General features: G+C 44.4%; 1 protein-coding gene across 3 annotated transcripts in view; it reads left to right on the top strand.

The window, feature by feature from the left end:
* arnt2 (aryl-hydrocarbon receptor nuclear translocator 2) overlaps positions 1 to 27,969 on the top strand; it is a 379,980-nt gene that overhangs the window by 319,984 nt on the left and 32,027 nt on the right. For 2 of the 3 annotated variants that reach the window (XM_038814349.1, XM_038814347.1), the window contains one exon: positions 19,851 to 20,019. In XM_038814349.1, coding sequence (XP_038670277.1) covers positions 19,851 to 20,019 — 169 coding nt within the window. Of the gene's footprint in view, positions 1 to 19,850; positions 20,020 to 23,176; positions 23,302 to 27,969 lie in introns of those variants that run through there. The other variant, XM_038814350.1, reaches the window with a different exon arrangement.

The following is a 27,969-nucleotide window of genomic DNA, read 5'->3' as shown; positions in this document are numbered from 1 at the left end:
CAACACGCCATTTTGGGGGGGGGGGTGGGAGAATCGCGGGGGGTACCAGAGCGGCGTGTCGTGATTCGCCCGGCCCTCCCGCAATTCTCCCACCCGGCGTGGGGAGCGGAGAATCGCGCCCATGTTGCTGAAACTTTTCACCTTGCATTCATCAGGATAAATCCAAGAATAACAAATTTCAAATCATCAGTACAGTTTAGACTGCATTCTTCAGCAACATATCTCTCCTCAGCAAAATCATAGCAAATTAAACTTAGGTATTCAAATCATTCCAGATATCTAATTCTGCCAATATCCCCCTCATCGAGACGACAAACACAAAATACAGATTCCATAACATTTAAAACTTGCATCTTTCACGAGAATATGATGTAACTTATTTTAAAATCTGCTTTTATATCTTTGAGACCCTCGCATATTTTTTAAATCAAGTCTCTTGAAATGCCAGAATTTGAAGTTGCTACTTTTTCCACTGCTATCGCTTGATCAGCAGAAAGGTTCTTGGCTAAAACTGTGCCTGTTCCTGATGCAGTGTATAAAATTCCCCAGTGTGATTCTGCGTATGTGGGCTTGTGTGCTTTCTTCTGGTGTTTGATTTTTTTGAAATAATTTAAAACCAAGCATTAGAAAGAATTTTGAAGGGTATATTTTGGGTAAAATTTAAATGCATCAATTTTTTAAAATTTTGAGACTGAAAGTCTGACCCAACAAGATAGACATCTGGGAAGATTAATTACAAGACCAGTGCTATATTTTGTTTGTACTTAGAACCTTAAAGTGTACATTTTTAAAAAAGTGTTTATTTTCCTCGTTTCAAATGCTAAAGAATGCCTTTCCCCATTGAGTTACATTGTTTCTTTTGCCAACCAATTTGTAAACAAGCTGTATCCAAGGAGCCTTTTTTTCTTTCGCATACGAGAGTCTGGCTCAGAGAGACAGACAAGCGTGGAAGAACTTGCACTTGTATCACCTGTGCTTTATTTTGTTTCTGTTTGTACTTTTTGCGCAATTATTGTTTAAGAAAGAAAGGTAATTATACAAATGTGCCAGCTACACCCAGTGTGCACCGTCGCCCAGTCACACAATTAACAGGAAAAAAATAACCATTTTCAGCTTTTTACATACCAAGATGGGGGGACTGTGACGTAGTGGTAATCTCACTTGGATTAGAAATTCAGAGGCCCAGGCTAATGCTCTGGGGTTACGGGTACAAATCCGACCACTGCAACTGAAACTTCAATCCAATTAATAAAATCTGGAGCTGAAAGCTTAGTCTCAGAAATGAAGACCATGAAACCATCATCGATCCCAGAGGAAAGGAATTTGCTATCCTTTTCCGGTCTGGAAATCTGCCGTCCTTACCCAGTCTGGTTTACTTTGAATTCAGATCCACAGCAGTGTGTTTGATGGGGCTGCACAGTGGCGCAGTGGTTAGCGCTGCAACCTCGTGGCACCGAGGTCCTGGGTTCAATCCCGGCCCCGGGTCACTGTTTGTTTGGAACTTCTCCCCATGTCTGCGTGGGTCTCACCCCCACAACACAAAGATGTGCCGAATAGGTGGATTGGCCATGCTAAATTGCCCATAATTGTAAAAAATTAAGAAAAATATTTTTTTTTAAAAGCAATATATTTGACTCTTAATTGCCCTCTGAAATGGCCAGCAAGCCACTCTTTTCAAGGGCACTTAGAGATGGGTAGAAGTGCTGGCCTTGCCAGTGATGCCCACATCCCATAAAAGAATAAATACAAATAATAGAATTGGAATTCTTTCTAGAGCTTGATGTCCAGCAGAGTAAAGCTTAAAAGCCAGGAGCGTCCTGAAGCATGGCTCATGTTATATATAACCTGACCAGAGGCCACGGTGTCTGCAACATCAGAGTCCCAGTGGCCTTACCTAAATATGAACTCCCCAGATGAGGGTCGGAGCTACACCCTTAAGCAAGGGTTCCATGGGACATAAATACACCAGCCCGAGTGTGGGCCGGGCATGGGAGGACTTTCGGAAAGTAGGAGTTGTATCTAGTATTTGTTTGTATAACAGTCATTGCTTTCTTGTGGTCGCTCATAGGAACATAGGAATTAGGAGCTGAAGTAGGCAATTCAGCCCTTTGAGCGTGCACTGCCATTCAATCAGATCATGGCTGATCTCTTGCCTGGACCTTTACAGCTCTGAAGTCAGTAGCACTTTACAAAATGTTTGCAAGTCATTTTTAAGTTTAGAAAGACTCCTTAAACAGTTTTAAAATATACATGCAGATTCTTTGCCTTTATAACTAGAGGCATAAGGCACAAACGGAAGGAAACCATGCCAAACATTTATGTCACTGCTCAAGTCTTTGTGTCCAATTTTCGGCACTATGCTGGAGGGAAGGTGCTTCGATGGGGCTTTGCAGTGAGTGCAGAGGTGATGTGCCAGAATGGTTCCAGGGATGATGGACTTCAGTCACGTGGCAAGAACAGAGAACCGGAATTGTTCTCCTTGGAGCAGGGAACATCTTTGATGAAATAGATAGGAAGAAGCTATTTTCACTGGCAGGAGTGTTCATAGCTCGGTGAGAGGTGAATTTTGTTGAGTTGCACTTCCTGAAAGGGTGGCAAATTAAAAGTTAACATTCAAAAGGGAATTGGATAAATGCTTGCAAAGGAAAATAAATCATGGTTATGGGTAAAGAGCAGGGGAGTGAGACTAAATTGGGCAGCTCTATCTATGAACCAGTAGGCATGATGGGCCGATGGTTTCTTTCTGTGCTGTGAGTCTATGAATGTTCGCCTTGCTCTAACCTGCATATCTTTGGTCTCTTTGTGTACATGCTGTGGGTGATCGACGGCTTTATTTAGGTTGAACGCCCATTTAATTGCAAGAACCAATAAAAATGTACTTAATTCATTGCCATTAAAGGAGTCTCATAAACTTCTCTCTCCCCCCCCCCCCCCCTGTCCATCGGTGTTGTTAGAAACCATGTTATAATGCTGAATAATTCAGAACCCCTGCAGACCTTCTAAAACACAGGACAACATCACTCGTAACCAGGGATGGGAACTAAATGTCCAGGTGCATTCAGTATTTGGGAAGGACAGACAAGAAGATTGGAGGGTAGCTAATGTAACTCCGCTACTTAAAAAGAGAGGTGGAGAGAAAACATGGAATTACAGACCAGTAAGCCTGATGGCGCTAGTGCGAAACATTCTGGAATCCATTATCAAAGATACAGTGGCAGTATTGGGCAGAGTCAGCATGGATTTATGAAGGGGAAATTATGCTTGACAAATCTACTGGAGTTCTTCTCGGACGTAACTAGTAGGTTTCCTCCAGATGCTCCGGTTTCCTCCCACAAGCCCCGAAAGACATGCTTGTTAGGTGAATTGGACATTCTGAATTCTCGCTCAGTGTACCCGAACAGTCACGACTCGGGGATTTTCACAGTAACTTCATTGCAGTGGTAATATAAGCCTATTTGTAACAATAATAAAGATTATTATTATAGATTTAAAAGGGGAAGCCAGTGGATGTAGTATATACTGTGCTGTTAGGGAGGGAGTTTTTTGTAGCGGTTGAATATAACTGAATGGCTTGCTAGGCCATTTTAAAAGGCATTTAAGAGACAACCACATTGCTGTGGGTCTGGAGTCAAATGTAGGCCAGACCAGGTAAGTTTACCTGAAGGATATTAGTGAACCAGGTGGGTTTTTCTGACAATCGACAATGGTTTCATGGTCATCATTAGGCTTTTAATTCCAGATATTTTATCAAGTTTAACTTCCATCACCTGCTGTGGTGGGATTCAAACTCCGGTCCCCAGATCATTATCCTGGGTCCCTGGACTATTAGTCGAACAACAATACCACTATGCCACCGCCTCTTCTGCTCCTATTTTCTTTGTGTCAGCAGTGGTCCTAAAGCTCAGGATCTTCCCGGGGTTAACAAAGCACTCAGTGCTAATAATGTCATGGATTTCCCCCTTCCAGCCATGCTGCTAAACTCCAGGTTTGCTACCTCAGCTTGCCAACTCAGCACTCGTCATTCTGTGAATACCTCCCCTTTCCAAGATAAACTAGCTCCTATATAGTTCACTATATTTTTCAGTTCATTTGAAGCTACTTATTGAATCACAGAAATGTTATGGTGCAGAAGAATCCCATTTGACCCATCATGTCTGTATCAGTTCTCTAAAATGAGCATCGTGACTTAGTGCCATTCCCCTGTCTTTTCCCTGTACCCCTGCACATTGCTTCTATTCCATTAATCATCTAATGCCCTCTTGAATGCCTTGTTTGAATCTGCCTCCACCACACCACCAGACAGTGAATTCTCCAACAACCCACACTGCCAGAACATATGACAGTGGATTCCAGACCCCAACTACTCGCTGTATGAATACGTTTTTTCTCACATCACATTTTGTTTCTTTTGCAAATCACTTTAAATCTGTGCCCTCTTGTTCGCGATCCTTTTATAAGAACAATTTCTCCCTATCTACTTTTGCGTCCACATTTGTATGGATATTATCTGTATGAGGAACTGCATGGGCACGATGGTACAGTGGTTAGCACTGCTGCCTTACAGCGTCAGGGACCTGGGTTCAAATTCCGGCGTTGGGTGACTGTGTGGAGTTTGCACGTACTCCTCATGTCTGCGTGGGTTTCCTCCCATAGTCCAAAGATGTTCAGGCTATGTGGATTGGCCATGATCAATGCGTTGGGTTACAGGCATAGGGCAGGGGAGTTAAACCTCGGTAGAGTTCTGTTTCGGAGGGTTGGTGCAGACTTGATGGTCCGAATGGATGGGCAAGAATCAAGCGGAAGTGGGAGGAGGTGTTGGAGAGGGAGATAGGATGGGGATTTAAGTGTGGGGTAATACGGCGATTGAACTCAACCTCCTCCTGAGCAAGAATGAGTTTGATACAATTTACGGTAGTGCATAGGGTCCACATAACTCGGGCTTGGATGAGTGGGTTTTTTCCAGGGGTAGCAGACAGATGTGAGAAGTGTGGGAGGGGACCAGCGAATCATGCTCATATTTTCTGGCGGTGTGTCGGTTGTTGGAGAATTTTTGCGAGGCTGTGTTTGGGACCATGAAGGATTGTAGGGGTTGAGGTGAAGCCGGACCCTACGGTGGTGATCTCTAGGGTGTCGGAGGTGGCGGAGCTGCTGGAGGGGAAATGGGGCCAATGTCTTGGTCTTCGCCTCTCTGCCCAGCGACGGATACTTTTGAATTAGAGGTCAGCGACGCCACCGGGAGTTGAGGCATGGCTGGGGGATCTGTACAAATTTCTCAGTTTGGAAAAAAATCAAATTTGCCTTAAAAGGGGTCAGAGAAGGGTGGTACAGTGGCGCAGTGGTTAGCACTGCTGCCTCACGGCACCGAGGACCCAGGTTCGATCCTGACCCCGGTTTACTGTCTGTGTGCAGTTTGCACGTTCTCCCTGTGTCTGCGTGGGTCTCACCCCCACACCCCAAAGATGTGCAAGGTAGGTGGATTGGCCACACTAAATTGCCCCTCAATTGGAAAAGAAAAGAATTGGGTACTCTAAATTTATTGTTTTTTTAAAAAGGGGATCAGAGGAGGGCTTTGAGGTTCAGTGGAGGCCGTTCATGGCTACATTTGAGGAACTGTTTGTCGCGGGGGGGAGGGGAGATTAAAAGGAGAAAAATGTACAAACTGTATACTTTGATTGGATGTTAAGCTTGTGTTATTTTTTTGAATGTGTTTGGAATAAAATAGCCTTTTAAAAAAAGGATTGCTCACCATATAAATTGCTTATACCGTGTAAACGTTATTGATAGGAATTCTGAATGATTTAAAAATGTTTCTTCCCTCTGTTAATAACTGTGGAATATTTCAAACATTTCATAATATTTTTGCTTCATTAGAAGGAAAGAAAATGTGTTTGTAGAGCAGTTCTTCCAATGCAATCTCATTTTGCCTTCAGCTCTTACGCTAAGGATAAAGGCCATGGCGCAGTAGAGACATTGTAATGAAAGGTATTTCCGATAAAAGTAACCTATCTCTGCCAGAATAATGCCATTAATTTGTATCAATATTCTAAACAATCGGATGATTTTGTAAGTGAGAAAAGCAGGGAATTTTATGAAGAAACATCACTCATGCCAGGGACTTCCTCTCACACCAATCAAAGTGCATATTTTCTACGTTAGAGTCACGATATAAATTCAGGTTGCTGTTGATGATGTATCAACTTTGGAACCATTCTCGAAAACCATTTGCTTGCAAAATATTTTCCTTTGGAAGAGCCATTCTTTCAGTGAAGTCTGATTTTCCCCACACATCACTTTTTTCAGCCCCTTAATAATGAAATCCATTGTAACTTTGTAATGTAGTGAAGAGGTGTCTACAAGATCATTGGAAGCCTACCAAATGGCTCGTAATCTGAACTGAAGAGAAACTTGGTTCCAGAAATCTCCTGGCCTGAGGTCAGTTCGATGAGTTTTTGTGTGGCTGTTGGTTGCAACACATGTTTCAGCAGACATTTGAACCGAGTGCACTTCAAAGTTTAAAATGCACGGAAACTGCCTCCACGATAACATAGAAAAGATGTTTCCATTTCCTGATGTTGATGGGGTTTGAGGCAAAGCCAAGAGGAGCAACACACATGCTCCTTTTCAAGCAGTTCAGAATGTGTCATTCCTTCAGCTCGATTTTTTTTTAAAAGTAGGAGTAGATAACATTTTAGCTGATGTAAAAAGAATGCTATAGTTTCAGAAGGTTGGCTTTGTCAAATTTGTGAACGGAAAGTACTTTATGGAACTAGCTATAGTAGCTACTTGGTCATATTACTGGACAAGTAAACTAATGGTTCAGAGGCATACGTTCGTGAGCTGACGGAATTTGAATTCAGTCATATAAATCTGGAATAAAAAGCTAGTAATTGTAATTGTGACTGGGAAATCACCAGCTTATTGTAAAACCCACCTAATTCACCCATCTCCCTTGGAGAAGGAAATCTGTCCGACGTGACTCCAGACCTGTGGTTGACTCTTAATTCACCTCTGAAATGGCCTGACAAACCACTCAGTTAAACCAAACTACGAAATAAGGCATAACAATTAAAACCAGGCAGATCACTGCTTTGACCGAGGTATCGATACCTGGGCCAATCTTCCCTGCAAAGTCCCCCTCACTAACGTTTGGGAACTTGTGCCAAAATTGTGAGAGCTGCCCCACAGACTGGTCAAGAATCAGCCTGACGTAGTCATACTCATTAACTTGTACTTTTCAACCAATGAAACTGCTTGAAAAGGAGCATGTGTATTGGTCCTCTTGGCTTTGCCTCAAACCCCATCAACATCAGGAAACGGAAACATCCTTTCTATATTATCGTGGAGGCAGAAGTCCCAGGTCATCTCTACCATTCCCTCGGTATGTCCAAACTATCAGAAACATAGACCTGTAAGAGGTAGGCAGTACCGTTTGGGACAGAACAGCCTTGGGATTCCTCAAAATTGAATGGAACTCATGGCATCAAGTCAAATGTTGCAAGAAAACCTTCTGCTAGTTGCCCTCTACCACCCTCTCTAGCTGATGAAGCACTGAGCGTACCAAGAGCACAGAATGTATTCTGGATGGGGAGGCTTCAATGTCCATCGCCAAGAGTGGCTCAGCAGCACCACTATTGATTGAGTTGTACGAGTCCTGAGGGAGATAGTTACTAGTCTAGACGTGCAGTTGGTAATGAGAGAATCAACAAGAGAGAACCTACTCTACCTGATCCTTACCAATCTACCTGTTACAGATGCATCTATCCATGACAGTGCTGATAGAGTTGATGACACACATTCCTTGTGAAGACAAAGTCCCACCTTCATGCCCTGGGCTTGTGGTCCAGAATATTCTTCCCTCTACCATTACTAACAAGCCAAGCAATTAACAGTGGTCTATTGAGTAATATAGAAGAGCGTGCCAGGAACAGCGCCATATGTAACTAAAAATGAAGTGACAACCCGATAAAGCTACAGCACAGGACTATATGAATGTTAAATAGCAGAAGCTAAGTTGTCACAACTAATGAATCAGGTCTAAGCTCTGCTGTCTTGTCATATTCAGTCATGAATGCTGATGGATAATTCAACAAATAACAGTAGGAGGAGGAGACTGCACAAACATCTCCATCCTTAATGATGGTGGAGCCCAGCATGTCAGTGCAAATAATTAGGTGGAAGCATTACAGCCATCCTCAGCCAGAAGCACCGAGTGGTGAATCTATCTCAGTCTCCTCCTGAGATCCCCTGCATCACAGATGTCAAGATTCTCCCAATTCTCTTCACTCTTAAGCTCAAGGCACTGGATACTGCAAAAACTACTGGGCCCTTACAGCATCCCGGCAGTTGAACTGAAGACTTGCACTCCACAATCAGCTGCACCCCTCAACAAGCTATTCCAGTTCTGCTTTAACACTGACATCTACCTGACTGTGAAAAATTGCCCATGGGTATCCTATCCACAAAAAGCAGGACAAACCCAATTTGGCCAATTATTGCCTCATCAATCTACTCTTGACAATTAACAAACTGATGGAAGGTCTAATTGATAATGCTGTCAAGCAGCATCTATTCAGCAATGCTTACTGATGCTCAGCTTGAGTTCTATCGAGGGCACTTGCTCCTAACGTCATACAGCCTTAGACCAAACATGGACAAAAGAGCTGAATTCCAGATATGTGAGAGTGACTGCCCTTGATATCAAGGCAGCATTTGACTGAGTGTGGCACCAAGGAACACGATCAAATTTGAAATCAGAAGGAATTGTGGAAAGTTCGCCACGAGGTGGAGTCATACCTGGTACAAAGAAAGATGGTTGATTAGCACCCCATCCAGCACCTTGGACATTTGCTCTCTCCACTATCAAAGAACAAAAAAAAATTACAGCACAGGAACAGGCCCTTCGGCCCTCCAAGCCTGCGAGGACATCAACATAGTGGCAGCAAAGCACACCATATACTAGATGTGCTGCAGCAACTCTCTAAGTACCATTCGACACACCTTCCAAACCGTGATCTCCACCACTTAGAAAGCAAGGACAGAGTTTTTGGGGAACATCAGTACCTGCAAGTTCCCCTTTAAGCTGCGCACCTTCCTGACATGGAACTATGTCGCGCCATTCTGGACTCTCCCTAAGGTGACTCTTCTCAGGGCACTTAGGCAACAAATGTTGACCTTGCTAGAAAAGCTCACGCCCCTAAGAAAAAATATCAGTAACGGCATTAACGTTTAGAATATGGATATATTGCACCATTTTCAGTGGTCGGACTGTTCAGCGCTGTACATCCCTCGACTTACAGGCTATCCTACTGTGCAAGCTTTAAACCCAATCTAGCCCCTCATTCCTGGAAAAATGCAGATGCTATATTTTTACAGCTGTAGAGTGGATATAGTTGTGATGCTCACTCCAAACAATGGGAGGACATGTGGTTATCTCTGTGCAGAGGAAAGATACCTTTTAATCAGCCTGTTGCATTACCACTATAGATCAAGACTGGTGCACACAAAGATATGTTGTAACTTAAAACAAACAGATTCTCCCAATGTCTCATTGAGGCTGGACTGAGTCACATAAACAGGAAGATCATAACTGTAATGTCCATGCTATAATGGGTGATTTAATTTCAGTCAAGTTGTCTAAATGCTACATTTGACTTCAATACCACTGGGTTGAATGAGGCAAACTAATCGTCTGAGGTTCTTGTGTCTGCTTGCAATAGTGACTCTAGCTAGGAAAGGACATCATGTAAGGATCAGACCAAGGTTAGCTGTGATAATCCTTGCAATGAACTAACCTGCCTTAGCGTATACTGCCTAGATTTACATTGAGAGAATGGCCACTTGATGAGGTAGTTGAGGGGGCCTGGTGCCTATGGAATGGCATTAGTTCACATCTTCAGGCAAAGGGAAAAGGTGGCAGGAGAAATTAATATGTTATCTTTGCCAGTATCTGTGAAGAGAGATACAGTTAATCATTTAAGTTGATAACCTTTCATTGTAATAATGACACAAGGTCTCAACCTGAAATGTCAACTCTATTTCTCTCCACAGATACTAGCTGACCTACTGAGCGTCTCCAGCATTTTCTGTTTTCATTTCAGATTTCTGACATAGACGATAAGACGTAGGATTAGAATAGGCCATTCGGCCTATTGAGTCTGCTCTGCCATTCAATGAGATCATCAATGATCTGATATGATGATCCTCAACTCCACCTCCCCACCTTATTCCCATAACCCTTGATTCCCTTACTGATTAAGATTTGCTTTTAAATTATCTTTGTGTACCAGCCTGACTGTGATGGGAATAATTTTATGGTAGTTAGTACAGCATATGTGCGTCCTCCAATGCTTCTCCACTGTCTTCTGTCTGGCCGGGACAGCTCTTGCCTCGTTCCATTCTTATCTATCCAATCATAGCCAGAGAATCACTACAATGACTTTTCTTCCCACTCACAAAGTTACCTCTGGTGTCCCCCAAGGATCTATCCTTCACGTCTTTTTATTTCTCATCTACATGCTGCCAACATCAACACCATTTTCCCGCACTATCACCCTATTCCTTGATGTTTTTCTTGATCAAGAAATCTCTCTATTTCTGTCTTAAAATGTACTCAATAACTGAGCCTCCCTAACCCTCAGGGGTAGGGAATTCCAAAGACTTACCATCCTCTCAGTGAAGAAATTCCTCCTTGTCTCAGTCCTAAATGGCCTACCCCTTATTCTGGGACTGAGTCCCCTGGTTCTAGACGCCCTCGCCAAAGGTAACATTCTTCCTGCATCTAATTTATCGAGCCCTGGAAGAAATGTGAATGTTTCAACGAGATTGCACCTCATTCTTCTAAACTCCAGAAAATACAGGCCCAGTCTCCCCAATATCTCTCCAATCGGACAATCCCTCTATTCCAGGAATCATTCTGGTGATCCTTCACTGCTCTCCCTTTCTGACAAATATATTCTTTGTTGGGTAAGGAGAAGTTACTCTAGGTGCCTTCTCACCAAAGCTCTATACTATTGCAGTGTGACATCTTTACTTCTGTACTCAAACCCTCTTGCAATAAATGATGACAAACCATTTCCCATCAGAATTGCTCACTGCACCTGCAGTCAACTTTCACTAACCCGTGAACAAGGACACTCAGGCCCCTTTGGACATCAACACTTCCCATTTGTCACAATTTTAAAAATACTCGACATTTCTGTTCTTCCTACCAAAGTGCAATACTTCACTTTTTTTCACATATTCCATATGCCACTTTCTTGCTGACACTTAGCTTGTCAAAATACTCTTGAAGTCTCTTTGCATCCTCCTCACAACTCACATTCCTACCTATTTTGTGTCATCAGCAAACTGAGAAATAATGGACGGAATTTGCCTGCTGTTCATGCCGGCGGGATATTCCCGTCTCATCGATGGTGCACCCCCGCCTCGGGTTTCCCGGCAGCGAGGGGCATATTCAACGGGAAATTCCGTTGACAACGGCAGAACCAGAAGATCCTGCTGGGGGACCACCTCCGCTGCCGAAAAACACGCAGTGGGTTGCTCGGTAAATCCCGCCCATTACAATTGGTCCCCACATCCAAATCATTAATATAGATTGTGAATAGCTGGGGCCCAAACAATGACTCTTCGGGTTCCTTCTATTCACTGATAAATGCACAATGTTTAGATCCATTTGTGACTCCTCAGATAGTGAAGCAGTCCATGTCCAAACCCACCAAGGTCTGGATAATATCCAGACTGGATCTGACAAGTGGCAAGTGACATTCACACCATTCAATGTCAGGCAATGACCATCCCCAACAAGAGAGAATCTAACCATCGCCAATGACATTACCATCGCTGAAACCCCCACTATCAACATCCTGGGTATTAACATTGACCAGAAACTGAACTAGACTAGCTATATAAATATGGTGGCTACAAGATCAGTTTAGAGGCTATGAATCCTGTGGTGAGTAACTCGCCTCCTAACTCCCCAAAATCTGTCCCATCTACAAGGCACTCTCTGGATGATTGCAGCTCCAACAACATGCAAGAAGCTCAACATCCAGGAAAAAGCAGCCCCCTTGATTGGTACCCCTTCCACAAACATTCAATTCATCCACCGCTGACAACAGTGGCAGCTGTGTGTACCATCTATAAGATGCACTGCATGAACTCACCAAGGCTTCTTAGGCATCATCTTCCAAACTGATGGTTGCTAACATCTTGAAGGACAAGGGCAGCTGATACCTGGGATAACCGCGACCTGGAAGTTCCCCTCCAAGTTATTCACCACCCTGACTTGGAAATATATTGCTGTTCCTTCACTGTCGCTGGGTCAAAATCCTGGAACTCCCTCTCTCACAGCACTGTGGGTGCACCTAAACCTCAGGGGCAGCAGCAGTTCAAATAGGCAGCTCACCACCACCATCTCAAGGACAACTACAGATGGGCAATAAATGCTGCCCTAGCCAGGGACGCCACTATCCAGTAAAATAAATGTTCAAATAAGTCGCAAGCGGCAACCTGAGAGCGATCTGTTTATTCATGCTGTCTGTTTTCTGTCCATTAACCAATTCTCAATCCATGCCAGAATATTACTTCCAATCCCGTAAACTCTAATTTTGTTTACTAACCTTGTGGTGGACCTCATCAAAAACATTCTGAAAATCCAAATACTCCACTAGTTTCCCCCTTATCTATTCTGCTAGTTACATTCTCAGAAAACTCTCAACAGGTTTGTCAAACATGATTTCCCTTTCATAAATCCATGTTGACTCTGCACAATCCTCCCATTATTTTCTAAATGCATGGTTATCACATCTTTTACAATAAATTCTCACATTTCCCTACTCCTGATGACAGGTTAACAGGTCTATTGTTTTCAGTTTGCTCTCTCCCTCCTTTCTTAAATGGTGGGCTCCCATTTATTACCTTCCAGTCTGCAGGAACCATTCCAGGAGACATTACGGAAGGCAGCAAGACGGGGAGATTTCCTGACTCCAGCATACAGGGGGGAGGAAGCCAGAGGAATGTTCGTATGTGAAATTCTCTTCCCCAGAGAGCAGCGAATGCTAGGTCATTGAATTTAGGAAAGGCAGAGTTAGATCTTAGGCAGATTTTAGAATGCATAGAATCCCTACAGTGCAGAAGGATGGCCACCAGTGATAATTAGTGATGGACAACCAATGGTTAAATCCCATGAAAAAGTCATTTAAAAAAAAGTAATGGATGGGTGGAAAGTAAATAACGAGAAGACCAAAGCGATGGCTTCAGTCCCTGTCACAAATTCCACTTTCTCATGGCTGATTCCATCCCTCTCCCTGGCCATTGTCTGAGGCTGAACCAGATCCTTCACAATCTTGACTCCAAGATAAACTTTCGACCACATAGCCTCTAAGACTGCCTAAAATAAAACAGCATGGTAGCTCAAGTGGCTAGCACTGGCTTCACAGCGCCAGGGTCCCTGGTTCGATTCCCCGCTGGGTCACTGTCTGCGGAGTTTGCACGTTCTCCCCCTGTGTGCGTGGGTTTCCTCCGGGTGCTCCGGTTTCCTCCCACAGTCCAAAGACGTGCAGGTTAGGTGGATTGCCATGCTAAATTGCCCGTAGTGTCCAGAAATTGGGAGGGGTTATTGGGTTGCGGGGATGGGGTGGAAGTGAGGGCTTAATCCGGGTCTGTGCAGACTCGATGGGCCAAATGGCCTCCTTCTGCACTGTATGATCTATGTTCTATAAAATTGCAGAACTCTGACTGTCTTCTGCTGAACCCTCATTCATGCCTTTGTTACCTTTTGAACTGACTATTGCAACACTTGGCCAGTCTCCCATCTTCTACCCTTCATAAAGGTCAACCAAAACTCTGCCCAAGTCCACACACACCAAATTCCATTCACTCATCTTCCTTGTGCTTGCTTGCTGATCTGCATTAGCACCAGTCTAAACAATGTCTTGTCCTTGTTTTAGAATTCCTCCATGTCCTCTTTCCCTCCCTGTCTGGATGGTCATCGCCAGTTACCAGCCCCAAAATATCTGCACTCCTCCACTTCTGGCCCCTGGGTATCTCTACATTGATGGCCAGGCCTACAAATCCTCGGGCCTAAGTTCTGGAATTCCCTCCTTGAAACTCCCTGACTCTTCACATCACTTTTCTCTTTTAAGGCAGTCCTTAAGTCTTTCTCCTTCGACCAAGACTTTGGTAATCTGCCATGGCATCTCTTTCTTTGGCTCAGTATCATATTTTCAGAGAATTTACAGTGTAGAAGGAGGCCATTTGGCCCATCGGGTCTGCACCGGTCCTTGGAAAGAGTACCCTACTTATGCCTCCACCCTAGCCCGTAACCCAGTAACCCCACCTAACCTTTTAAAAACTATGGGGCAATTTAGCACAGCCAAGCAAAAAATAAATGAATCTATCCTGAAAAATGGAAGGAATGTTTACCCCTATTTAACCCTTTGGGTCACATCCTAACTTCGAAAACTGCCCCTGTTATGTTTAAATTCCCAGTTGAGACCTTCTTGTAGCCATTGGCCTGATTGACTGTGAATAATTTTTATTTTCCTCTCCCAGGAACCAGAATTTCACCAGGTGACCACAGCTGGCATCATAATTGATCTCCAATGAATTGGCCCATCTCAGCCTGAATAGGGCTGAATGATCATTGAAAGGTTGAAAATAAACTATAGCACAATGGTTCAGAAACCTTCCCTGAATCTTAAGGGGTTAGAGTCACACCGCAGGAGGGTTGGGAGATTGATTGAGAGCTGAGGTGAACGATGTAGTAGAGTTTTCAATACACATTAAACTGTAGGTTCCTCTATGACATTGCAGCCAAAGATTTCCTTCAACTGACGCCTTGTTCTGCATGCAGGACTGCAGCCATTTTAGTGTCTTTCAGCACTCTGAGTTCCCATCAGCTGTGCTAATTGGATACACCCCAGCCAGGCCACCAAATTACACACACCAATTGTTGAATGAATGCAGTCATTGCTAACCGTATGCAGTATGGTCAGTTACATAGAAATATCCTTCCTGCTCATTGAAATGAAATTATTCATGCCACAAGGAAGGAGGTTTAAGAGTTAAACATAATTGCAATCCTACCCGGTGTTGAGGTTTTTACAGTCTATAAACTGTTTTGAGCAAATAGAATGGATGTAAATAGCCCACCGCCTTACAATTTCTGTTTCTGTCAGCAAAGAGTTATTAAAGACTGGAACTACGTCAATTTGCAATGGGAAAACCTGTTGTTATACTTGCTACATATGTTGACATTTAGCACTGTGTATTTATGTTTGGTTGATTTCTATACAAGGAAAATGCGGTTAAAACGTATTTACCAAAGCATTAGAGAAAAATTTCACAATTGCTTTCCAAGCTTCTACTTTTCTAGCTTATACTTGCCATATGTTTTGCATTTTCTAATCTGTCATTATATAGGAGAAAAAAATCTGTATCAGTATAAACATGTGCAGGTATTTTGTGGGTTTTGGTGTTCTGCTTCAGCCTCTGAACAAGGATCCAGTGGGTTGAAGCTATGTTTAAGAATACATGCCGGCATGATTTAGAGAGAACAAAATGTCCGATAAAGTACTGTGTCAGTGTCTTTTCTCAATAAACATTTGAGATCAACAAGTGTGGTACCGGTTTGATGCAAAGAGAAGGTATGTTGGCTTGGTGTGTAATATGATGATGTCCACTTGTGGGTCAGTGCCACTCGCAGTTTAGCTTTGTCCCTTATCCTGATATTCAGGAAAGGTGGGCGGGCTGGAAGTGGCAGAATGCCTGGTGGAAGGATTTAACAAGTAAACTCAACTTTAAACGTTCCAACCTCAGTGAATGTTCTGTCAAGATCGCCCTTAATACAATGGATATAGATTTGTCATCAGTTTGATATCCATATTAGAGCAGGGACAATTAATGTTTGGGCATTGTGCATTAACCTCTGCCATGCGACAATTATTACAACCAATTTTAACAAATATGTTTTCTGAGGAATGCATAATCCGAGTCCATTTTAAGTTTAAAAAAATCACCTGTGGGATTCTCCATCAGTGGGATCCTCCGCTTCGTCAACAGCGCACCCACACCCATGGGTTTCCCGGTGGCATGGGATGGCCACATTGGGAAACCCCATTAGCCGGCCGCTGGAACGAAAGACCCCGCTGCTGGCAGGGGCGCACCGTGCCGGAAAACGGGGCTGGCGGGGCGGGGAATCCTGCTCCATATATTTCACAAAAGTATCACAATCTTTTTTACATACAAAATTGGCTTTCATATTACTGATTTTTCAGTCGTGCATGGCGAGAACTAACTGTTACGACACCCTGGGCTTGTGCACGGTCAATTCCCGTTGTAGATTGACAAAGCTGTCCAGTTTTCCCCATTTGTTTCACGTTAATATTTTTCCTTATTGTAGTAACAAAAACAATCACCTTTCTCAAGGCCTTTACGCCCCAATCACCTGAGAGATTGGTACCTCTGGTATAAGCAGATATAATTATTATGGCTAGCTGTCAGAATTCTAACCAGTCAGTTCTCTTTCTTTCTTTCACAAATAGGGAAGAGATCAGGTCAGTACCAGCCCGTTCAGTGTGGGCTGTGCTCTGTGGTGAACTTTAGGATGGGCTAATATTGTAGCTATGCTTGTTCAGAACTTTGCAAAACTGAAAGAAAGATCTAGTTCTCTACAAATGAAATAAAATGAAAATCGCTTGTCACGAGTAGGCTTCAATGAAGTTACTATAGTTCCTTTTGAAAATCTGCACATTTAATTCTGTTAGTATTTTAGTTACTTTTATCAACCAGTGATTATCAACCAGTGCAGAACTGAGTTGTGCGAACCATGCATGTCCCAGGTGTATCACCCTGTTCTGTACTAATTTAGATGCTACGATCATACAGAGTACTAATCAAGAAATAATAACAGCCTGTAAGAAAGGAATTGCAATCATCGTGGATGATTTTAATCTTCATATAGATTCAGCAAATCAAATTGGCAACGGGAACATTTAGGCTGAGTTCATAGAATGCGTTAATGATAATTTCTTGGAATATTTTGTAGAACCAACCAGAAAACAGGTAAGGTGTAATGAGACAGGATTAATTAATGATCTAATTGTAACATATCCTCTGGAGACGAGTGATTATAACATGACAGAATTTCACTTTCAGTTTGAAGGTGAGGAACTTGGGTCCAAAACAAGTGTCTTAAACTTAAATAAAGGTAACTACTGAACTGTGAAGACAGTTGGCTAAAGTTAATTGGGGTAAAATGGATAAACGGTAAGTTGGTAGAGAAGCCGTGGCAGACATTTAAAGTGATAGTTCATCATTCTCAACAAAGATATATTCCATTCAGAAGGAATGACTATGCGAAGGATGAAACAGGGAAGCCAAGGATTGTATCAAATTAAAAGAAAAGACGTATAATTCTCCAGAGAGGGTGCAGGCTTGAAGGGCCAAAGAGCCTCTTTATATTCTTATAATTCTAGGTGGAGAAATTAGAAAATAAAAATGAGTAAAGTAACAAGAAATATAAAATATAGTAAGAGCTTCTGCAAGTGTATAAAAGGAAGAGAATAGGTAAAATAAACATTGATCCCTGATCAATTCAATCATTCGGACATGACCTCACAAAATCTCGCTGCCTGTTCTTGATTAATCGCTGCCTCTCCAAATGCAAATTGATTCTGTCTCTCAGAATTGGCTCCAATAGTTTCCCCATCACTGGGGTTAGGTTGACTGGCCTGTAGTTTCCTGGTTTATCCCTTCCTCCCTTTGTGAATAAGGTACCACATTTGCTATCCTCCAGTCCTCCGGCACCTCTCCTGTAGTCAGAGAAGAAGTGAAAATTGTTGCCAGCAGCTCTGCTATTTCCTCCCTTGCCTCACTCAACAGCCCAAGATATATTTCATCTGGAAAGTGGTTGAAGTATCAATGGGGGAGCATTTTACAGACAGTGATCATAACTCCTTTAGATTCAAGATTGTTATGGAAAAGGACATGGATGGGCCTGAGGTCCAAGTTCTAAACTGGGGGAAGGCTGGTTTTAATAAGATCAGATATTATTTGACCAGAGCGGACTGGGAGCCTACACCTTTGGGTAGATCGACAGAACAGTGGGACTCATTCAAGAAGGAAATAGGGAGTGTACAGGACCAACATGTTCCAATCAAGAAAATGGGTGGGACCAACAAATCCGGTGGGCCCTGGATATCGAGGGATATACAGCATTGGACCAGGAGAAAAAGGAGGCTTATAGCAGTTATCAAGGGCTCAAAACAGCAGAAGCCCGAGAGGCGTATAGAATGTGCAACAAGAGGGAACTTTAAAAAGGAAATTAGGAGAGCAAAAAAGAACATGAAAGGACACTGGCAGGTAAAATAAAGGAAAACCCTTAGTTGTTTTCAAATACATTAAGGGTAAAAGAATAACTAGGGAAAGAGTAGGGCCCATTGAGGACCACAGTGGTAATTTGTGTTAGGAGCCAAAGGAAGTAGGTAGGGTTCTAATCAATACTTTGCGTCAGTGTTCACTCGGTGTTCACCTGGTCCTGAAGATTTGTCTACTTTAAAGCTTGCCATACCACTCAGAACGTCCTCTCTGTCAATGAATGTTAATCTCTCATTGCATTACAGTCCTTCTGCCTGATTTCTATACCCACACTGTCCCTCTCACAAGTGTTAGTTGCATTTTGAACTGCAAGGGAACTGAGGGTGATGGGTGGCAGACAGGAAAATATTGATTCTATTGAATGGTGGAGCAAGCTCAAGAGGCTCAATGGCATACTCCAGGGAGAGAAAATATAGGACAAAAGGTGAGATCTGAACAGGTGTATAGTCAGAAGGAACTAGAAAATTGCTGTTCCCTTATGATTTATTTATAAATAGGAGTGAGGCCAAGAAAATATGGGACACATCGATGATTCTGAGTGTACTTAATATGTAAAGGAACCCAGAGCTGAAACGATGACACTCAGTGATTCTCTATTAGTAAAGTAACAGCATGTAAAGTAACTGAATACCTAAAATGGTTTGTGCAACAAAAACAATGCCACGTTAATGGAAAATGTGACCTGTTACAGTATGCGATTGACATTCTTGCGTACTTGTCTTAGCAGCCTTATTTAGGTTTAATCCAAATGTTGAAAATTTTTATTTTCAGAGTAGAACATGGGAATTCAGTTAGAATGTGGGATTTCAATGCATATATATTTCATGAGGTAATAGAACTATAGAATTCCTACATTCGGCCCATCGAGCCTGCGTCAACTCTCTGAAAGATCACCCTACCAAGGCCCACCCTCCCGCTCTATAACCCCATCTGACCTGCACATTTTTGGACTGTGGGTGGAAACTGGAGCACCTGGAGGAAACCCATGCAGACATGGGGAGAAAGTGCAACCTCCACACGACTGTCACCCGAGGTCGTAATCAAAACCGGGTCCCTGGCACTGTGAGGCAGCAGTGCTAACCACAGTGTTACTGTGATAATGATTTCATGGCCATCATTAGACCTTTACTTCCAGATTTTTGTATTGAATTCCAATTTCACCATCTGCCATGGCAGGATCCCAGATCTTGCCCTGGCTCTCTGAATTACTAGTCTAGTGACGGTACCACTGCACCACTGCTGCTCCCGTTTTTTTAGATCTTAATGAACTTCACTCCTAATATGTTTAGTTAGCACTGTTTCATCGTGTTGGTATTACATTTGTAGCTTTAGTAAGCTTACTAAGCAGGATTCTATTAAAATTTAGTACATTTGCATATTGAGGGCTTTATTTAAATCAACTAATGTATAAGGGACCTTACTTTTATTTGAACTTAAGGTAATTGTACATTAAAAAATACCATTGTCTCTTTCAGCAAGTTGCATCTCAATCCGGTAAGGCTCAGTCGCCACCTTTCGCCATGGGGTCCAGCCACACCTTCCCAGCGGACCCATCTACTTTCAGTCCCCTCTCTAGTCCTGTGTCTACATCTTCACCAGGAGGACCTTCTTATACCAGTCTGGCAAATCGATCCACTGGTTTTGGTAAGTAGGAACCTAAATTAGCCATGACCAGAGTGAATTTTCAGCCGACGTCTTTCCCAGAACACAGATGGGCCATAAATTGGGATAGAGACTAAGGAAATCGTCAGCTTGTGATGTGATGCCATTGCCTGCATGGTTAGCAAGTCCAAAACGCTGGTTTGCCTGCCCCTCACCCCACCAAGAGACACAGCTTGGCTTCACAATATCTTTTTGCAAATTTTTAGATTCATTATTTTTACACTAAAATAATTACTTCTTGATCACTGTCGTTAGTGCCGATTCTACCATTTCAACACCAACTGAAATATCCTATGTTGTAGTGGGTGGTGTTGCTGCCTCTGAGCTAGATGCTCTAGGTTCGAACATGCCTACATAAGAACATATGGATCAGAAGCGTGAGTAGGCCACTGAGCCCCACAGGCTTGCTCTGCATTTTTATTAAAATCATGGTTGATCTGGTTGTGGTCTCTCTGCCACTGTCCTGCCTACCCCCACTGCCTGTGACTCCCTTCTGAGTCAAGAAATCTATTCATCTCTGCCATTCAATTATTCAGGGATCCTGCCACCATCAGTCTTTGGGGCAGAGAATTCCACAGACTCACGACCCTCTGACAAAAAAATTCTCTCATCTCCGTTTTAAATGGGAGAACCTTTATTTTAAAACTGCGTTTAAGGGGAAACATGCTTTCAGAGAACACTCTTAACAGGTCTTATCTAGATATAGGGCGGCACAGTAATAATAATCGCTTATTATCACAAGTAGGCTTCCATGAAGTTACTGTGAAAGGCCCCAAGTCGCCACATTCCGGCACCTGTTCGGGAAGGCTGGAATGGGAATTGAACCCGCGCTGCTGGTCTTGTTCTACATTACAAGCCAGCTGTCTTAGCCCACTGTGCTAAACCAGCCCCTAGTAGCACTGTAGTAGTGTTGCTTCACAGCTCCAGGGACTGGGTTCAATTTCTGGCTTGGGTCACTGCCTGTGCAGAGTCTGCACATTCTCCCCGTGTCTGCGTGGGTTCCCTCTGGGTGCTCCGGTTTCCTCCCACAAGTCCCGAAAGACGTGCTTGTTAGGTGATTTGGACAGTCTGAATTCTCACTCAGTCTACCCGAACAGGCACCTGAGTATGGCAGCTAGGGGATTTTAACAGTAACTTCATTGCAGTGTTAATGTAAGCCTACTTGTGACACTAATAAATTATTATTATGTGCTTCAATACGATCACCTCATTGTTTATCATCATTATCAAGTCCCACTCCAGGACATGATGACCAAGGAAGGAGCATTTTCAACACAACCAAAGCTTCAATTCCTTCCTATATGCAAGTTGCAAGCAGGAAGCAAGGGAAAGTTTCCTGAGCAGCCATGCTTGACGTGGAGTAGCATCCCTCGAGCAATAGCCTCTGGCTTCAGGCCAACGACCTGTTCCAGGAAAAAAGAAGCTAGGAAAAGGACATAAATCCATGTTCCATCTACCTGACGAAGAGTCATCCAGGCACGAAGTGTTGGCTCTTGACCTCTCTCCACAGAGGCTAGACCTTCTGCGATTTTCCAGCATTTTCTGTTTCTGTTTCAGATTCCAGCATCCGCAGTAATTTACTTTATCCTTATGCGTTCCGGTTCTGTAGAACATCTTTATTATTCTCTCATATCAATAAATCTGGCTGAAGTCCCAGCTTATATAACTTAGAGCTGACTCCATTGTTTAGGGAAAGCATTGGCTGAAAGGGTGGTGAAAGTACATCCAATTGTAACTTGCAAAAGGAAATTACATTTACTTGAAAATGAAAACAAAAATTGTAGAGCTGAGGTGGACAGCAGGAGAGTGGATCTGATTGAGAACTTAATTTTAAAGCACAGACACAATGGGCTAAATGGCATCCTTCTGCGTGGCCAGATTCTATGAAGGTCTCCCAATATGAAATTAAAAAGCCATTATAGTGAAAAATGCCTCTTCACAATGACACCAATCAGCAGACTCCGTAATGCAGCTACAAGAACTCCCCCATTACCTTCCATTAGTCTATTTTGGTACCAGCCAGTATTATGTTGCAAATGGTGAGCCAGCCACTTTATAAAGAAACCCCTCATTCTTCCTTAATTGTGCATTTTGCTATGTCTTCATTAGTATGTGGAGAACATATCAAACAAAGAAGAAAAAAGTTGTTAGTTGCTCTGTACTCTTGAAATCTAGGTTCCTTCACTACACCAGTAGTTGCTGGGACCACATGGAGCTCAATAGTGCTACCACCTTCATTTTCTTTCTCAGGGATTGATTCAACACTTTAGTGGTTCTCTGTCATCTGGATCTGTTACCTCCACCTGTGAAAGTGGGCGGAGGTAATAACTTTTGCCCCCGTTAGTGTGTTTGTCTGTAAACAATACATGCCAAATTCTAATCGGCTTATTTCAACAATACGTGGTACACAGATAAGGTATGGTCCAAGGAAGATCCCCTTGGCTAAGATACAGATCCGGATCTGGATCCTCTAATTTTTTTAAGGATCTGTTAAATTGAGAAATTGGGCAAATTGACTTTTCTTTTTAATATTGTGGGTTGTTTTATTTAGAATGTTGTGGATTGTCCCAGCATCTGTGGTGCATTTTATCACAGCTGGGAAAATGTGAGCAGAGTTTCAGAGCAGGTTGTTCGATGTGGATTAACCTGAAACCATCGCAATAAGGTGGAAGTGCTTAATAAAAAGATTTTTTTCAGCTTTCTAGTTACAGAGCAATAGAGAGAAGCCTCAAGTAAGAGCTGCATAATTGTAATAATGTTGAGTTTACAATGTGGCAGAGATTTGTGCTTTATAAAGTGGCCTGTTGACTTGCCTTTATGTACGGTTTGGAGACGATGGAAAATTTATGTCATCAACGTAAAGAAAATCATAAAAGGACATTGTTGCTAATTTTCATTTTTTTAAAAACTTTGGATGATATGATTATGAAAGATAATAAAGGGGTGGATTCACCGGCGCTGGTAGCGGCGCTCCCAATGCGGCGGAGAATCCCACGCTGAGCTAAAAATGGGATCGGCACCAGTTAACGATCCCTTTCCAATGTTCCTGTCCCTGCCGGCAGAGGCCGTGAGCTACACACGCCGCGCCAGCGAGAAAATGCAAAGGGGTAATTTGAACCCATTTTCATCTGATTAACAGGACGGACGCGGGATTCTCCACGCCTCCGTGATACTCCGGCCCTCTTGGCCAGGATTCATGCAGGCGCGGATTGGTGCAAGTAGTTTTCAGCGTGTCGGTGTGGTGCACCTCGCGGTGGGTCAAAAGGGGTAAGTATTTAATGCTGCATGCGATTTGGGGTGGTGTACCTGGCGAGGTTGCAGGTCACCATTGACTCGAAAGATTACTTTTCCGATATGTTGTCTGCTGGCCTGGTTGGGTGGGGGCGGGGAGAGAGTGCGTGGAAAGGGGTTTATGTGGGGGTGGGGAGTGCTAACAGTGTCCAGGGCTTTTTGTTTGTCTCACCTGATGGATAGGGCTGGTGGCCATCTTAGGTGGGCCTGGGATCCGGAAATGTGGATAGGAACATTAAGTCACAATGTCGATGACTGACTTGAGGAGGGGGGGGAAGAGGCTTTCTATAAGGTTGATCACCTGGAACATGCAGAGCTTGCGGGGGGGGGGTGGGGGGGGGGGGGGGTCCTGTGAAGAGGGCAAGGGTTTTCTTTCCCATTTGAAAGATTTGGGGGCTGATGTGATGTTGCTGCGGGATATACAAATTCGGGTACAGGACCATATCAGGTTTTGGAAGGCTTCGGTGAGCCAGTTTTTCATTCAGGTTCAATAGAGGGCAAGGAGGATGGCGATTTTGGTTGGCAAGTGGGTTCGTTTTCAGGCGGGATGGTGGTGGCTGATCAGGGTGGTCGTTATGTGTTGTTTATAGGTACACTGGAAAGCAAGGTTAGCGAACATTTACGCCCCGAATTTGGATGACATTTAAGTTCTTGGAACAACTGTTGGCTGCCATTCCGGAGTCAGATATCCACCACTTTATTTTAGGTGAAGATTTTAATTGTTTTGGATCCAAAATTAGTTCACTCCAAGCCAAGGTCGCTGTCTTGCTCGGGGATGGCGAAGGTGTTGGGGCATTCATGGGGGAGACGGGAGAGATGAATCGGTAGCGGTTTGTAAACCTGGCAGGTAGGGAGTTTTCGTTTCTTTCACCGGTGGACAAGGTATACTCGAGAATTGACTTCTTTGTTATTTTGACTTTGCTCCCTGGGGTAAAAAGTGCAGAGTATTCAGCGGTGGTCATTTCGGACCATACGTCGCATTGGGTGGATTTAAAGTTGGAGGCAGGTTGGGCACAACACGGATGTGGAGGTTGGATGTGGGTCTGTTGGCTGACCTCATGCTTTGTGTTAAGATTTACAGGGCCATCAGGGATTATGTGGCATGGAATGAGAACAGGACAGTGTCCCCTTCTATGTTATGGGAGGCTTTAAAGGTGGTGATCAGAGGAGAGGTCATTTCGTACAATGCTCATCTGGATAGGGAGGCTAGGTCAGAGTGTCAGGAGCTGGTGGATGAGATTCTAGTTGTGGATGGGGAGTATGCGAGTGATCCCATGCCAGAGCTCTTGACAGGCAGGAAGAAGCTGGAAATTCAGTTTGACCTGTTGTCCACTGGCTGGGTGGTGCGTCAGCTGCAGGGGTAAAGGAGGTGGTGTACGAGTATGGCTAGCCACCTTTTTGCCCATGAGTTAAGGTGGCAAGAAGCTGCTAGAAAGATTTTGCAGGTGCAGGAGCCAGAGGGGGGCATTGGTGTCTACCCCAGAAGAGGTGTTTCGGTCCTTCTATGAGGGACTTTGTAAGTCGATGCCGCCGGAGGGCCAGCAGGGAATGTTAGAGATTGGAGAGGGGTTTGAGTTGCCTGAGGTAGAGGAGGAGTTGTAGAAGGATTTGGAGATGCTGCTGGGGTTGGAGGATATGCGCACGGATTTGGGAAGATGGGGGTCGGGACCAGATAGGTTCTCTATGGATTTCTTTATAAGTTTGTGGATCAGTTTGCCCCATTGGTGTTGGTATGCTTAATGAACCTCATTGGCACGAGGTTTCCTTCCGGAGACGTTGGGGCGGGCTTCCATTTCCCTCCTTCTAAAGAAGGACAAGGATCCCACAGAGTGTGAGCTGTACCTGCCGATCTCTCTGCTTAATGGACATTCAAAACTTCTAGCCAAGGTGTTAGCGTTAAGGTTGGAGCTGTGTCTCCCGGGGGTTATAGAACATAGAACAGTACAGCACAGAACAGGCCCTTCGGCCCTCGATGTTGTGCCGAGCCATGATCACCCTACTCAAACCCACATATCCACCCTATACCCGTAACCCAACAACCCCCCCCCCCCCCTCCTTAACCTTACATTTTAGGACACTACGGGCAATTTAGCATGGCTAATCCACCTAACCCGCACATCTTTGGACTGTGGGAGGAAACCGGAGCACCCGGAGGAAACCCACGCACACACGGGGAGGACGTGCAGACTCCACACAGACAGTGACCCAGCCGGGAATCGAACCTGGGACCCTGGAGCTGTGAAGCATTTATGCTAACCACCATGCTACCATGCTGCCCATCATGCTACCATGCTGCCCATTGTTGTGGGGGAGAATCGACAGGCTCTGTGAAGGGTAGAAAGTTGTTGTCTAACATGAGCTGGTTACTAAGTGTGGTTCTTGCCAGAGTGAGACACAGTGAGGCCAGAGCCAGAGATGACTGTGTCTTTGGACGCAGTAAAGGCCTTCAACAGGGTTGAGTAGAGATACTTGTTTACAGTTCTGGAGAAGTTTGGGTTTGGTCCTGGGTTTATGTCGTGGGGGTGGCTGTTGTATGAGGCACCGCCGGCTGGTGTGCAAACTAACACCATGAGTTCAGCGTCCTTCAGGTTGTATCGGGAGACAAGGCAGGATTGTCCTCTGTCTCTGTTGTTTGCATTGGCGATTGGGCCATTGGCAATTGCCTTGAGGGCCTCGAACAAGTGGAGAGGTATTGTGAGGAGGGGAGAATAGCACAGGATGTCATTGCAAGCTGATGATCTTTTGTTGTATGTAAGGGACCCGAGACAGTGATGGGTGATACAATCGGGATATTGGAGTGGTTCGGCTCTTTTTCGGGATATAAGTTGACTGATGGGAAAATGAGTATTTTGTGGTTGGTCCCTCGGGATGGCGGAGGGGGGGGGAGAGGGGGGGGGGGGGGGGGGGGGAGGTGGTGGTTGGGAGCTGAGTTGAGAGGGCTGCCTTTTTGTAGTGCTGGGACTAGCTTCCGCTATCTGGGGGCCTAGGTGGCACGGTACTGGATGCGGCTTCACAAGCTGAACTTTACTAGTTTGGCGAATAGGGTGAGGGTGGATTTGCAGACGTGGAACAGCCTTCCATTGTCTTTGGTGGGCCAGGTGTAAGCAATTAAAATGAATATATTGCCACTTTTGGGGAGTAGACAGGTAATGGGCGGGAGAGGGTAAAGGACATATTTTTGGAGGGTCGGTTTGCTGACTGGGAGGAGCTAAGGGAGAAAGCAGGCTTTGGTGGGGTGGATAGTTTTAGGTATTTTCAAGTGCGTGACTGCGTCCAGTGAATTTTTTCAACATTCCCCAAGGTGCCACCATCCACCTTACTGGAACGGATTCTCTCTTGTGCAGGGTTGGAGGGTACGTCTGGGTTATATGGTCGGATCACAGTGAAGGAGGTTAAAAACCACGTGGGAGGAGGAGCTGGGTCCCATTTTGGAAGAGGAGGTGTGGAGTGAATCTCTCCGCAGGGTGAATGCTACATCATCCTGTGCGATGCTATGTTTGATACAGCTCAATGTGATGTTCAGGGCACAACTCACCAAGGGCAGAATGAGTCGGTTTTTTTGAGGTGTTGGGTGCGAGCGGTGCTCAAGACAGCCTGCAAATCATTTGCACGTGTCCTGATCTTTTTTAACTCAATATCAGCAATTTTCATTGTGGATTTGGAGCACTGCCCATTAGTAGCGATATTTGGGGTGTCAGACCAGTTGGAATTGAGGACTGGGGGAATGGCAGACGCTCTGACCTTTACCTGATTGTTAGCTCGCCGGTGGATTCTGCTGAATTGCAGGCAGACGACACCTCCCAGTGCCGCTGTGTGGCTGGGTGATTTGATGAAGTCCTTTCATCTTGAGAAGGTCACGGTTATAGTGAGAGCACCGATTGTGGGCTCTATCGTGGAGGTGACCTTTCTTATTGCATTTCAAGGATCTGGTTACTGTTAGCTGTTGGGGGTGTGATATATTGCAGGGGGTTCTAATTGTTGGCAGGGTTTTGTTTTAATATTTTTGTCGAGGTTGTTGATACGTATGTTATTGTTTGATTGTTGTTTATGTATAAAATGTTACTAAGTGAATATTTTCAAAAAAAGGTATTTAACGCTGGTGCCCGCAAAGTCCATCAGAGGGCCCCTGCCTCCCCGCAATGCAAATACTGCCCCCCCCCCCCCCCCCCCCCCGCATCAGACCCCTCAGCAGGCCCCCGCCCATCAGTAGCCCCCACCCATCAGAGACTCCATCAGGGGGGCTGGTTTAGCTCACTGGGCTAAATCGCTGGCTTTTAAAGCAGACCAGCAGCACGGTTCGATTCCCGTACCAGCCTCCCCGGACAGGCCCCGGAATGTGGCGACTAGGGGCTTTTCACAGTAATTTCATTGAAGCCTACTCGTGACAATAAGCGATTTTCATTTCATTTTTTCATTTCATCAGAGACCACCCACCCATCAGAGACCCCCACCCATCAGAGACCCCCCACCCATCAGAGGCCCCCACCCATCAGAGACCCCCACCCATCAGAGACCCACACCCATCAGAGACCTCCACCCATCAGACACCCCCACCCAGGCAGCACAGTGCTGCAGTGGGTTAGCCCTGCAGCCTCACGGCGCCGAGATCCCAGGTTCGATCCCGGCTCTGGGTCACTGTCC

This window comes from Scyliorhinus canicula, chromosome 12 (genome assembly GCF_902713615.1).
Source record: "Scyliorhinus canicula chromosome 12, sScyCan1.1, whole genome shotgun sequence".
NCBI lineage: Eukaryota > Metazoa > Chordata > Chondrichthyes > Carcharhiniformes > Scyliorhinidae > Scyliorhinus > Scyliorhinus canicula.
This window is presented reverse-complemented; position numbering and strand designations above follow the sequence as displayed.